This window comes from Rattus norvegicus, chromosome 4 (assembly GCF_021556685.1).
Source record: "Rattus norvegicus strain SHRSP/BbbUtx chromosome 4, alternate assembly SHRSP_T2T, whole genome shotgun sequence".
Classification (NCBI taxonomy): domain Eukaryota; kingdom Metazoa; phylum Chordata; class Mammalia; order Rodentia; family Muridae; genus Rattus; species Rattus norvegicus.
Window position 1 is genome coordinate 158008698 of NC_141537.1, and position 13513 is coordinate 158022210.

Sequence of the window (13513 nt, forward strand, 5' to 3'; positions counted from 1 at the left end):
TAGGCTGGGCCTGGTGCACATTTTCATGGAGACACCATGATGAATAATTAAATACTTAGACTTTAGATACCGTCTTGCTTTTTAAAAAGATTTATATCATAATATTACTATTAGTGTGTGTGTATGTGTGCGTGTGGGTGTGTGGAAGAAACATCAGATTCTTTAGAATTGGGCTTACAAGTGTTTGTGAGCCAATGGACTTGGACCCTCTACAAGGTTCCTCTTGAACTCACTCTGTGGACCAGTCTGGCCTTGAACTCACAGAGATCCTCCTGCCTTTGCCTCCTGAGTGAGTGCTAATCTTAAAGACTTACACCATGAAACCTGGTTGACATAGGGTCTTTGTAAGCCCACACTCATTTTCTCAGTGGATGTGGTCATCGCTCTCTTCTCTTAACCCACATGCTCAGGCTTATGCTAAAATCTTTGATGTTGGGGCTGGGGATTTAGCTCAGTGGTAGAGCGCTTACCTAGGAAGCGCAAGGCCCTGGGTTCGGTCCCCAGCTCCGGAAAAAAAAAAAAAAAAAAAGAACCAAAAAAAAAAAAAAATCTTTGATGTTGGGTAATGTCCCTAATGCCTTTAATCCCAGCACTTAGGAGACAGATGCAGGGTTGAGGCCAGCCTGGTCTACAAAGTGAGTTCCAGGACAGCCAGGGTTATACAGAGAAACCCTGTCTTGAAATTCAAACCAAACAACCAACCAATAAACAAATCTTTATTCCTGGTAACACATGCTTTTAAATCCAGCACTCAGGAACCAGAAGCATGAGAATCTCTGAGTTTCAGGCCATCCAAGGTTCTATAAAAGACCTTGTCTTAAAACAAAATAAACAATAAAATACCATTAAATGCCAAAGTACTTCAAAGAGAAAAGTTATGGGGATCTCATTATATTGCCTTGATTGGTCCTTTATGTCGAGCTCAAGGAGCCTCCCGCCTCCATCCTTCCTGTAGCCAAGACTACAGGTGTTAGCCACTATTCCTTGGTTTCCATGAACAGTTTCAAAGGCTAAATTAGCTTGTTCTTATTGCAGAATTCAGGCTGGAACCCGGGGCCCCACACATGCTCCCAACCCACCCCCAAACTACTCCTCCAATCCTGAGATCTGGATCCTGAACCAGATTAGACTGTCTTGCCTTGGGCAGAACTACAGAAGTAATCTTACACTTACAGGAGGATAGCAGCTCCCCCTACTGGTCCCCTCTTGCTCACCAGTCTCTACATTGTCTTCCAACTGTAACTTGAGTGTAGAGATACCCACATATTCCTCAACTACGTGTGGTTTCAGGTGGCAATCAGTGACAAAGGTGGGCTGGACAGACATACTTGGTGATCTGAAGGGTCTTCTCAAGAGTCAGAGAGCAAAGGAGAAAGGAATGAAAAGCTTAACAGAAAAAAACCAATTCTCAGATTAAAAATAAATCATTTTTATTTTCTGTGTATGAGCATTTTGCATGTCTGCATGTATATATGTATAGGTATATATGTATAGTTGTAAAATATATGTGTATATATTCATATGTGTGTATATATGTACACACATATGTGATACATAAAATACTGGTCCTATAACCTGTAAGACCATTTGGGAGATAGAAGCAGGAAAGTCAAGGGTTCAAGGGTATTCTTTGCTGCATAACTAATTTGAGACCAACTTGTGATACATGACATACACACATACACACACACACACACACACACACACACACACACACACACATGCACGCACAAAGGAAAAGACAAGAATAATCACTAATGAGACAAAAATCACTCATTATCCCCACACAGCTGAGTCCAGTGACAAACCTTTTCAGCCTGAGGAAATCAGTCACTCCATAATGAAAACAATTCTGATTCAGGCACTAAGATAAAAAATCAATTAGCTGGGGGTTGGGGATTTAGCTCAGTGGTAGAGCGCTTGCCTAGCAACCGCAAGGCCCTGGGTTCGGTCCCCAGCTCCGAAAAAAAGAGAAAGAAAAAAAAAATCTATTAGCTGCAAAGAGGGTTAATGTTTAACTCCCTTGGGGAAACATACCCTCTTTATAGATGTTAGTGTAACTCTGTTCTTCTGAAGGCTCCTGTTTCTGGATTTACGAGGACATTAGACTTCTCCTGCTCCAAGTATATCATCAGCATCTTTTGTCTGTAACCTTTCTAGTGTTAGCCACTTATGAGAAGGCCCACCTTTCCGCTAAGCACCAGAAGGCGAAACTCCCACTCTGAGTGTCCGGAAGCCTCCCTTCACTCATAACTATTGATCTTAGAGTAGTCTCTGTGTGTTCTAGTGCAACAATCTAGTCTTTCATTTAAAGTGCTGGAGGACTGCCCGAGGCAGTTCTCAAACATTGTGCTAGGTTGAATGTTGTGATGCCTATTCCTGGTTATCAACTTGATTACATCTGGAATGAACCACAATCCAGAAATAGAGAGCATGTTACCCAAATTTTGAAGTAGGAAGTCACGAATCTTTGATCCAGGTTTTAAAAAAAAAAAAATAAAGATTTATTTTATGTATGTGAGCACTCTGTTTGCATGTACACCTATGCACCAGAAGAGGGCATCGGATCCCATTACAGATGATTGTGAGCCACCATGTGGTTGCTGGGAATTGAACTCAGGACCTCTGAAGGAGCAGCCCATGCTCTTAACCACTGAGACATCTCTCTGGCCCTGATTTTTTTTTTTAAAAAACAATCCTTAGATCAATGATGTCACTTAATCCTTCCAACTTGACTTTTTAATTCTTGCTTTGACTGTAAAAGTAGAGAAATTGTCCTGCCCTTTTTGTTTTGTTAGGGTCCAGGAGTCACCCCACAATCCACTCAAACACCAAGCTCAGTTAGACAGGGATGGTTTACTGAATGCACACCCCAAGACTGATCTATCAGGGACACAGCTCAGATGTGGGAGCTGGAAGTTGCAACCACGGATGTTGTCTAGGGTCAGTTTATATAGGGAGAAAAACCATAATGAGCTCATAAGCAGATACAGAGGAGGCCACGGATTGGTTGGCATAATTCCAAGTTTCTTTAGACATAACAGTTCAACCTGACCTCTATCTTGCTTGACCCTGAGTGAAGGCTATGGCTGGGAAATTTCCAAGCACAGTCCTCAAAACATGATAGCAAACCTCTGAGCATAAACGGGTATAGAGTCAATTTGACCTTGCTCTAAGCCAAACTATTTTTTTGTGCTTATAGCCAAGCTGCATTTTGCGTCAGTAATATGGCATGGCTGGCAGACAAGAAGCAAAATGGCTACCATTATGCCAGGGAGGCAGGGCAGGGAAGCTACCTTCATCAGTGTTTTTGTTTTTAAACTTTTTCATTTGTTTTGCTATTTTGAGACAGGCTTACCCTAGTTAGCCTTGGCAGTCCTGGAACTCGCTCTGAAGACTAGGATGCCCTCAACCTCAGACATCTCCCTTCCCTCTTCAATACAAGTGCTTGGATTAAAGGCCTGTATCACCATGTCCAGCTTTTAAAACATTTTTTTCTTTCTTTTCTTTTTTTTTTTTTTCAGGAGCTGGGGACCGAACCCAGGGCCTTGCGCTTGCTAGGCAAGCGCTCTACCACTGAGCTAAATCGCCAACCCCCTAAAACATTTTTAATGATTTATTCCTATCTTATGTGTTGGTGTTTTGCCTGCATGTATGTCTCTATGAGGGTGTCAGATCCCCTGGAACTGGAGTTACAGGCAGATGTGAGCTTCTTGGGTCTCCGAAAGGGCAGCCGGTAGTCATAACTGTCTGAGACATTTCATCAGTCCTGTGATAATTTTTTATTATTTTGTTTTGTTTTTCAAGATAGGGTTTCTCTGTATAGCTCTGGTTGTTATGGAACTCACTCTGTAGACCAAGGTAGCCTTGAACTCGAGAAGATCCACCTGCCTGCTCTCTGCCTCCTGAGTGCTGAGGCAGGAAGTTACAAATCCAATCTGGGCACACCTTCTGCTGGAAGCCTATATAAGGACAGGGAAGAAGGAAGCTTTTGCATATTGCCTGTTTGTCCTCACCATGCCAGTACATACATCGATTCCTTTACCGCATCACAGCCTAAATCTTCAGTCAGCATATACAGAAGATTAGCAGAGACATCCAGCCTTTTTAAGTCTACAAGCAACTACTGGAGTTTTGGACTTTCTGTTCACAGCCAATCATTTTGGATTAGCTGGCCTGCAACCTTTAGGTCATTCTAACAAATCCCTTTTTTTATAGAGAGATGCATTCTATTGGTTCTGTTACTCTAAAGAACACTAATACATCGCTGTTCTCATATATGTGGTGGGTTCCAATGAGGATGGGGACGTGAAATTCCAATTATTTATTAATTTCTTTAATTTATTCTTTTATTCTTGAGACAGGGTTTCTCTGAGTAGTCCTGGTTGTTCTGGAAACACTTTGCAGACCAGACTGGACTCAGACTCAGAGATCTGCTTACCTCTGCCCCGAGTGCTGGGATTAAAATTACCTGCCACCAGCTCCCAGCTGCAACTAAGCTTTTCTGATAGGCAGGGAAGGATCCTCCTCCTCTCCTTCACAGAACCACGATCTAAGGAAAGTTCTGGAATGAGAAGTCTTTATTTGAAAGCCAAGTGTAGGAGCACACTCCTCTAATTCCAGCGCTGAAAAGGCAGAGGCAGGACTGCCAGGTTCTGGGTGGCCAGCTTGGTCTTAGTGAACTTAGACTGGTATGTCCCCTCCAAAGTCAATGAAGCCCACTGGACACGATGATGCACCCTTTAATCTTTACACTGAGGGGCTCCAAGCCAAGGAGACCCAGTCAATATTCGTAGCCCACAGTCAGCGGCATTCACGGATGAAGGTGTGGGGTGGGAATAGGTGCATCAGAACAAGGGCTGGGAACAGAGGGTAAACCAACCCAAGGGCAGCAACTCTGCACTGCAGGCTGAGAGGGAATTAGCTGCCTGTGCACCTCTAGGAGATGGTGGGTCTGTGGAAAAGCCTGAGAAAGATATGGAGAAAAACAGGGAGAGCCAAGAGCAACGTGGAAAGCCCTCTCCTGCTAGCCCATGTAGGAAGCACTGCTAATCGACTGGTGGTTTGTAGTTGGGTCTCAAACTTGCTGTCTATCAGAGGGCCAACCTTTACTTATGTCCCTGGCTCCATCCACCCCATGAGTGCTTGCTCTACAATCAATCTGGTCTGTGCAGTGCTGTGGGTTTGGGGTTTGAACTCAGGACTCTGAGCCCAAAGGATATTCTACCAACTGAGTATATTCCAAGCCCCACAGCCATGATTTAAAAGTGGTTTTTTGTTTATTTAAAGCCCAATGAGAAAGATCAAGATAGGGGAAATTAAGCTCATGACACGACACATACATTCAGAAGTTTTATTTCAAAACAGAAACTACAGTAACATGAATAGAAAGTGTATATGAAGATATTCACAAGCTGGCCATTGGCAAATGTAAAACTCCACCCAGCATTTCTGTCATGGAGGAGCACAAGAGGCTAGGTTACAGAGGAGTCACCTTTCCCAGCAAAGCCCCTCTCCCTAGCAATGTGAGTTCTTAAATCCAAAGTCTCAATGGCCACAGGGAGTCAGGACTGGAATGGAGCACTGAGATAACGCTCTATGCAAGGGCTCGCCTAAAGGGTCTGTAAAGTGTGTAAGCACCGAGGAAGGACAGTGGGATCCAGTGACCTATGCAAAAGGGGTGAGGGTCATCAGGGCTGTCTTCATTTATGGAAGTGGAGGAGGGGATGGTTGGGAAGGTGTCTGTGACCTATGTAGGGCAGGAGGGAATCTTGGCATTGCTCCCAATATACCAAAACGCCATGTTTCTTCCTGTCACTTTAAATAAAGCCTCACTCCCTCTGTCCACAGCTGGCTCTTCAGGAGCCACTGCCCTGACGCCCTGAACTCATACTTTCCCATTGCGCCTCCTAGCTAGAGTGAGGCAGAGCCTTCCATTCTCAGACCTCAAGGAAGCACACCTTTCCAACAAGGCCAGGGAACCCGAGGACTGGCATCTAATCCTGGCTGCAAACACCACCCACCAGAGGCAGTGCTGCTCTTGTACACAGGGTTGAGTTCCAGTAGTCGATCAAAAGAAAGCTACAGGAGCAAGGGGACCAGGGACTTCACACCCAGAGCAAAGTGACAGTGCAGACATTCATGTCCTCAAGTGTGGACACTGCACATTTACTCACACTGCCCCTAATGTGTGTAAGCAGAGTCAAGGCCCCTTGAGCGTGTAGCACAATAGCACAGGAACGAGGAAACAAGGGCAGCCTGAGACTGTAACAGACATAGGCTAGCATGCCATGACCTCAGAGCAACAATGCTCAGGTAATTAATAGTCATTCAGCAAAAATCCTCTCCCAGAGCTGAGGTAACAAAAATCCAAGTTAGCTATGAATCCCTTTAAACCAAACCAAAACAAATCAACACATAAAATCTCTTAAAAAACAAAGTTGAAAAAAATAATGTCTCTCAAGAACTACGGTCTTTGTGTCTCTCATCCATTTGGCTCGCTCACCAGTGTGGTAATGGGAGTGACCCACAGAGAAGAAAAGGTGAGTTCACAGGACAGAGAGGGTGTTTGGTCCAGGGAAAGGAGAGGTTTGTGGTGAGCTCTCCCTGTTCTGGACTCCAAGTAACATAAAAATCCACCGATACCAATAACTACAAAGCCCACTTTAGTAACAAGCCTAGATTTTAGTAACACTACATAAAAAACTATAACCTTAAAAGGAAAGGCCCAGAGAAAGCCATGAGCCTTTTGGTACAGACATTCAGTCTTCTGAGAAATAACAAGGGAGAGCCTCCCTCCATTAACAATGGTGGTGGCTCACAGGCCACCAGTAAACATCCATCCTCCCTCCCTGTTGTACCCTCTCTCTCTCTCTCTCTCCAGCACCAAACTTTCTTTCCTCCAGAACCTCCTTTAAAACACCTCCCTCCAACCTCAATTTCGTCACTCTTTCATTATTTGGTAAAATTACACTTAAAAAAATAAATATTTATGCAATTCAACCTGAAGATAAAATAAATAAAACTCAAGTTATTTTGCTGTGCAGAGCTGTATCAAGTGAGGAGGGCTCCCTTGTTCAATCCCCAGGGCCCTCCACACTGGTTATGAAGATCTGTTTCCTGGCAAGCTAAGGTGGTGGTGGGGGGAGTGCTGCCCCCCCTCCTACTCCCTAGTTGTCTTAATGAGCAGGTTTTAGAACCTAAGGGGAGCTGTGGCCCCTCCCCTCCCAATATGAAGGTAGGCTTACTTGGTCTCTCCCGATTACAAGAGAAGTATCCCCCAGATCAAACACTTAAAAGCCATTGGCGATTTGACCAACCCCAGCATTGGGTGCAGCTGAGTTTTCATGGAGTGTGTGGGGTGTGAATAGCAGCGCTCAGAAGCAGTCCTGGTTCATCCTGATGAGGTCTCCCCACTTCAGGGGAGGTTGCTTTCCACAGTGGAGGGAGGTGAGGGAGGAGGTCCGGCTCAGGCATTGCCAGGGGTCTCCTTGACAGGCTGCATGCTGTTCAACTCCACACCAGCAGAGCCTTTCCCAGACTGCGCCTGCCCCTCGAAGGCCCGGGTAATATCCTCGAAAGTCCTGCCTTTGGTCTCTGGGACTTTGAAGAAGGTGAAGATTAGGAAGAAAACGAGGAAGGCAGCGAAGATGATAAAAACGTAGGCTCCCAAGTAGGCCTAGGAGAAGGGACAAAGAAGGCTGCTCACTGGTGGTTGACTGTTTCATACAAACATATCCACATTGTGTGTTCATCAGTGTGAGGGAGACTCACATTTTTTTTTCTCTTTTTTTCTTTTTTCTTTTTTTTCCGGAGCTGGGGACTGAACCCAGGGCCTTGCACTCGCTAAACAAGCGCTCTACCGCTGAGCTAAATCCCCAACCCGGAGACTCACATTTCTATCTGACTGGCCTTAAGCTACAAGTCTTCCACAATGAACAGCACCATTGGCTGGTTCACTTACGATGCCACTATGCATCTCTACAATGAATATGTCATTCTTCTTTCTAGTCACCAGAACCAACTGCTCCCAAACACTTCCTGTGGATCTCTCTTCGGCTGTGCTTCTGGTTTTTGAGGTAGGGCCTCATGTTTTTAGCGCTGGGTGTCCTGGAACTCACTATGGGACTATACTGCCCTTGAACTCAAGAGATCTGCCTCTGCTTCCTGAGTGCTAGGACTGGAGAGATGTATGTCTCAGTGGTTATGATAGCCGAGCGCTCTTCCAGAGGACCCAGGCTCTGTTATTCCCTGCATCCACAAGGCAACCCAGGCACTAAAGTGGTGCACAGACACACACAGGCAAAACACATAAGAAAAAAAAATGTGTTGTCACCACTTCTGGTCCTTCTGGGGATCTTTGATAATAAGACAAATGATCCACAATGTTTAAAATACAGCTGTGTAGAAAAGACTCATGGGAATAGGAAATGGTTCTATAAGAAATCAGCCCCAGGGGGCTGGGGATTTAGCTCAGTGGTAGAGCGCTTACCTAGGAAGCGCAAGGCCCTGGGTTCGGTCCCCAGCTCCGAAAAAAAGAACCAAAAAAAAAAAAAAGAAAAGAAATCAGCCCCAGGTCATTTTCTAACAGGAAATCCTGAAGACTGCCTACCTAGCACTTAGGAGCACCCAGGAGCACTTGGTTCTCAGTGCTGACTGAAATGATGATTTCAACATTGGTCTGAGAAGTTTGGGTACCTGGTACTGCCCTTCTGTTCCTACACTGTCTCAGGCCCAGTTTCCAGGTTTCCCTCTTTTTTTCTTTTTTGATACAGGGTCTCAACTGTAGCCCAGGCTGGCCTCAAACCTCATAATCACTCCTCTTGCCACAGCCTCCCAAGCTCTGGGATGGCAGCCATGAGCCCTGCCCGGCTCATCCTTCCTCTCTCCTGTTTTCTTGAGAACGAAGCAGCAAGTATTTATTTAAGGTGCTCCACACAATCACTTCCCCTGGAGCGTGACCCCTACCAAGGTGCCCCCTACCAAGGTGAATCTTACTTGTGTTGGACTAAGTCTGCTGGTTTGTGAGAGACCATGTTTAATTTTAAGTTTACTTACCGCAGCCGAGGGGAAGAACATTCCCACCAAAAAGTTGGAGGTCCAGTTAGAACAGCCAGCCACAGCCATGGCAGCTGGTCGGGGGCCCTGGCTGAAGAGTTCAGCCACAATAAACCAGGGAATGGGGCCAGGGCCAATCTCAAAGAAGGCCACGTAGACCAAGATAGCCACAATACAGACAAAGCTCATGGCTTCATATTCATCCTGCAAAAGGAAGCAAAAGCAAAGCCCGTTTAAATGCAGCATGACATAGGGGTCCATTTTCAGAGCTGTGGTCTAAAACAGTCACTCAACTTGGGAGTCAAAAGCCCAGCGCTTCGGAATCCAAGCTGTAAGACCTGCCTTCTCACTCCGCACCAAGACCATTTCAACATCTGTGAAATGGAACTCTCTCAAAGGGATTTCTGGTTTGTTGGTTTTTCGAGACAGGGTTTCTCTGTGTGGCCCTGGCTGTCCTCAAACTTGCCAAGTAGCCCTGGCTGGCTTCAAACATGTAGAGCACCGCCTGCCTTTGCTAAGATTGAGATTACAAGGTGTGTACTATACAGCCAAAGTCTGGCCTTCAAGATGACTGTTAGGAATTAAATGAGATATGGCTTGCAAGATGGCTCAGCAGATAAAGGTGCTCGTCACCAAGCCGGAGGACACTGCTCAGGTGACCCAGACCCACATGGTACAAAGCAGCTGGGAGAGGAGACACTCAAGGTCATCCTAGGCTGCGTACGCCTTTGCCTTAGAACTGAAATCAACAATGCGTCTTACGAGTGGGATTACATGCACCGCCACAATACCCATTTACCATCTCTCAAGGCACACCTTCAATAAATTTGACTTTATTGATGACCACGAAGGTCAATACCCCAGACCCTGCCACAGAGAGTAAACTGGCCTCACCAGCCCCATCCCTTCCTCCACTCCTAGAGCACTCACCTTCAGTAACAGAGAAATCGTCATGAAAACGGAGCAAACAGCCATGCCTCCCAGGCCTATCATGTGCAGGGTTCTCCTTCCTGCCCGCTCCACCAGGAACAGCTAGAAGGCAAGACATGTCTGACTCCACAAACACGAAGTGAGCAGGAGGCTACCTTACTCGTCTTCAGGCACACCTAGTCTCCCCACACTTCCCCTTTCCATGTCTGCTGGGTGAGTGAAGATCACGTACACCCGCCATCCAATAGCATTTTTCCCAGGGGAAAACAATACAATGGCTTTAACTAGACGTGAGAAGTTCAAAGATAGGCAGTCTGTGTTTGAACTTGAAGGAATTCTTGTTTCTAGTCCCCGTGCCCCATGCAAACTGTCCAACTAACTTACAGAGACTACAGTGAAGATAGTGTTGACCACACCCGCTCCAATCGTGGCATAGATGGGCTCCTGGACACCCGCATCCTGGAAGATTCCCGTCGAGTAATAGAACACCTAGAAGGAAACAGAAGCGGCATCACCGATGGACCGCACCCCAGGAACGCTGGAGTCCTTGGCCAGCGCATGACCTCTGCACCCTCTCCTTCCCTCCCATTGTTCCACTCTTTAGTGGACTTTTTTCTTTGGGGGCTGGGGTAGGAGCAGGGGTAACAAATGTTACTTTGTAGCCTCTGCCTCTCTAGTGCAGGAATTACGAGACCCGTCACCACGCCCACCCAGCCCCATCACTTTCTTATGTCTACTTTGCTAATCAGACATTAAAGTCTTAGTCTTTCTTTCTCTTGTCTCCTATTGGTTGTTGCTTTTGAGACAAGGGCTCTCTATGGAGTCCTGTCAAAGAACTCACTTTGTAGACCTTCCCCCTGTTGGGATTAAAGGTGTCAGTCACCATGCCCAGCTGGCTTTACTTTTTTTTTTTTTTTAAACGAGCCCTCACTTTTATTTATTTTGATGTCAAATTGTTCATGATGATAACTTATGCATTTTTTAAAGATTTATTTATTTATTATATATAAGTACACACTGTAGCTGTCTTCAGATACACCAGAAGAGGGCATCAGATCTCTTTACAGATGGTTGTGAGCCACCATGTGGTTGCTGGGAATTGAACTCATAACCTCTGGAAGAGCAGTCGGGTGCTCTTAACCGTTGAGCCATCTCTCCAGCCCTGGCTTTACTTTTTAAGAAGTTAAATCCAAACCACTTTCCTAAGAGACTCAGGAAAAATACTTCCCTGCAAGTTTGGGGTAGAGTATATATACCCAGGCCAAACTCTGCTGGTTGAATAAAGTGGGAGTTAGTCCAATAATGAATTCAGTGAGGTGGGACAGGGGCAGTTTGCGGTCTTTTGGGTCCTGTTTTGCAGGATCAGCGTGGGGCAGCCTGGAGCTGTGTCTGGTGCTGTACCAGGAGAGTGCACATTCCCGAGGCTGTGTGCATCCTAGCTTTCACACCCATCCCAGCCCTGCAGGTCCCCGGCTGTGCTCAGCATTATTCGTTTTACTTTAGTAACATGTGACTATGCTATCATTTTCAAATAAGGAAATGAGTGGGGTCTGTCAAAATTCCTTGGGAGAGTAAAGGTGAGGAGGAGTCCTGTAGGAAGCTTTTCAAACTAATGCTCAGATTTGGGTCCTGCCCCCCACACCTCTTTCCTTGGAGAGAGTCTCACACAGCCAAGGCTGGTCCTCAACTCTATATTTGAGAGTGATCTCGAACTCCTCATCTTCCTGCCCCTACCTTCTGAGTGCTGGGACTGTAGCCATGGGGCCCTACCACACCAGATTTACATAGTGCCAAGGATCAAACCAAAGGGCTCGTGCTTGCTAGGAAAGCACCCTGCCAACTCATCTACATTGTTTTTTTGTCTTTGTTTTTTTTTTTTTTTAGCTCCAGCTGGCCTGGGTGATCCTGTCTCAAGCTCTGAAATTACAAAACATGGACTGCTACTTCCGGCTTTCCTATTGTCATGGGGTTCTGACTATTGCTGTTGCTATTACTCTATTGTAGCTCCTGCCACTGACCTCGCATTCCTGGGTGTGGGCACTAACTAATGACCCTCCTGTTCCAGCTTCTGGAGTAACTCCAGTCTACAGACACATGCCAACCTGCCTACAACAGCAAGTGATTTCAGGAGAATACTGCTGGGCGTCTCCAGGCCGGGCCCAGGGCAGATACTCACAGCATTGATCCCAGAGAACTGCTGAGACAACTGGAGGACAACGGAGATGAGAAGGGGCTGGAAGTAGCTAGGAGACTTGAAGAGCTCCAGCACAGTGACCTGCTTCTCCTGTGACATCCTGATACTCTCGTCTTTCATCTCCTGGATCTCCTGGATCACATCCGGGGTGCCCCACAACCGCTGGAGGACTGGGGGAAAGAGGCAAAAAGAATAAGGTACTGTGTGTTCCCCACCCCTGCCATCAAATTGTTTCCTGTCAGTCAGCCGGCACCTAGAGCATCCATCTTTGCTTGTCTTCCTACTTCATTCTCAGGTTCTGACTCAGACATCAGTGTCAGAACATGGTCAAATGAATGACCATGGTCAACAATGCCTTGGGGAGCTGTGAGAAGAGGCGCCAGGAAAAAAGGCAGAGTGTCTTGTACTCAGGTGCATTTTGTTCCTGGATTGTTCTTGGACGTGACTTTGTGCCTCCTGTGACATTTACAATGAATTTACAAGACGTGCCTACTCTTGTTGGATGTCAGATCATAGCTACAGGACCCAATCTGGTCAGTGTGCCCAGAGTCTGGGCTTGGCCTCTGCCTTGCTTTCATGCTTTCCCAGATATAATCTATAGCCCATGCCAGGCAATAGTGTTTAAACTGGTCTGCCCTGAGAAAGGGCTGCGCTGTTAATATTTGTATGTGCTTCCTGGTGTTTATTTACATGTTTGTCTGAACTCAATTGGATCACTGCTTTCTTTGCCACAGTTGTATACAAAAGTACACTGAGACTGAAGTAAGGTTGTCCACAGCATTAGACTATAGTCCACCCCATTCTTTCAAGTCTTCAAATCCCTGCTGTCTCAGTCACAGATCTGGCCAGGTCAGCAAAAGTTCATAATCGGAAAACTCTTCATGCACACAGAGATCCAGGAAGGAGAGGTGACAAGAAACACACCCAATGTACTCCACCCTTAACCACCCACAAAACCAAGCTCGAGGGGACACACAAGCAGCACTCACTCTCCGTCGCTTGGTCTTCCTCCTTTCTGTTAATGAGCAAGAACCTTGGACTCTCGGGGCAAAACGGAAGGGCTGCGCTCTGTAGGATAGCTGGAATGATGGTTAAGCCCAGTAGTCCAGGCCACAGCTCCTCAGAGCCCAGAATAAAGTCCAAACCAAAGACCTTGAATCCAGACAAAGAGAATGCTTAACTCCAATTACATTTCTATGCCATAAATGCAGTGTTTAAAAAAAAAAATCACTTATCCTTTTACTATAAATAGGAAAGAGAAAACAAATTGTTTCTATTCCTTTCTGAGTCCTGCCTACATCATTAGGTACCATATGAACTACTAATGTCTGA

At 45.9% G+C, this 13513-nt stretch overlaps 1 protein-coding gene across 6 annotated transcripts in view; it reads right to left on the reverse strand.

Moving 5' to 3' along the window:
- Nucleotides 1-5339: 5339 nt before the first annotated feature.
- Slc2a3 (solute carrier family 2 member 3) overlaps nucleotides 5340-13513 on the reverse strand; it is a 66758-nt gene continuing 58584 nt past the window's right edge. For all 6 annotated transcript variants that reach the window (XM_087656138.1, XM_087656140.1, NM_001412552.1 and 3 more), the window contains 6 exon segments: nucleotides 13171-13333; nucleotides 12164-12351; nucleotides 10372-10476; nucleotides 9988-10089; nucleotides 9058-9261; nucleotides 5340-7678 (listed from right to left, as the gene is read on the reverse strand). In XM_087656138.1, coding sequence (XP_087512264.1) covers nucleotides 7469-7678; nucleotides 9058-9261; nucleotides 9988-10089; nucleotides 10372-10476; nucleotides 12164-12351; nucleotides 13171-13333 — 972 coding nt within the window. In that variant the 3' untranslated portion in view covers nucleotides 5340-7468.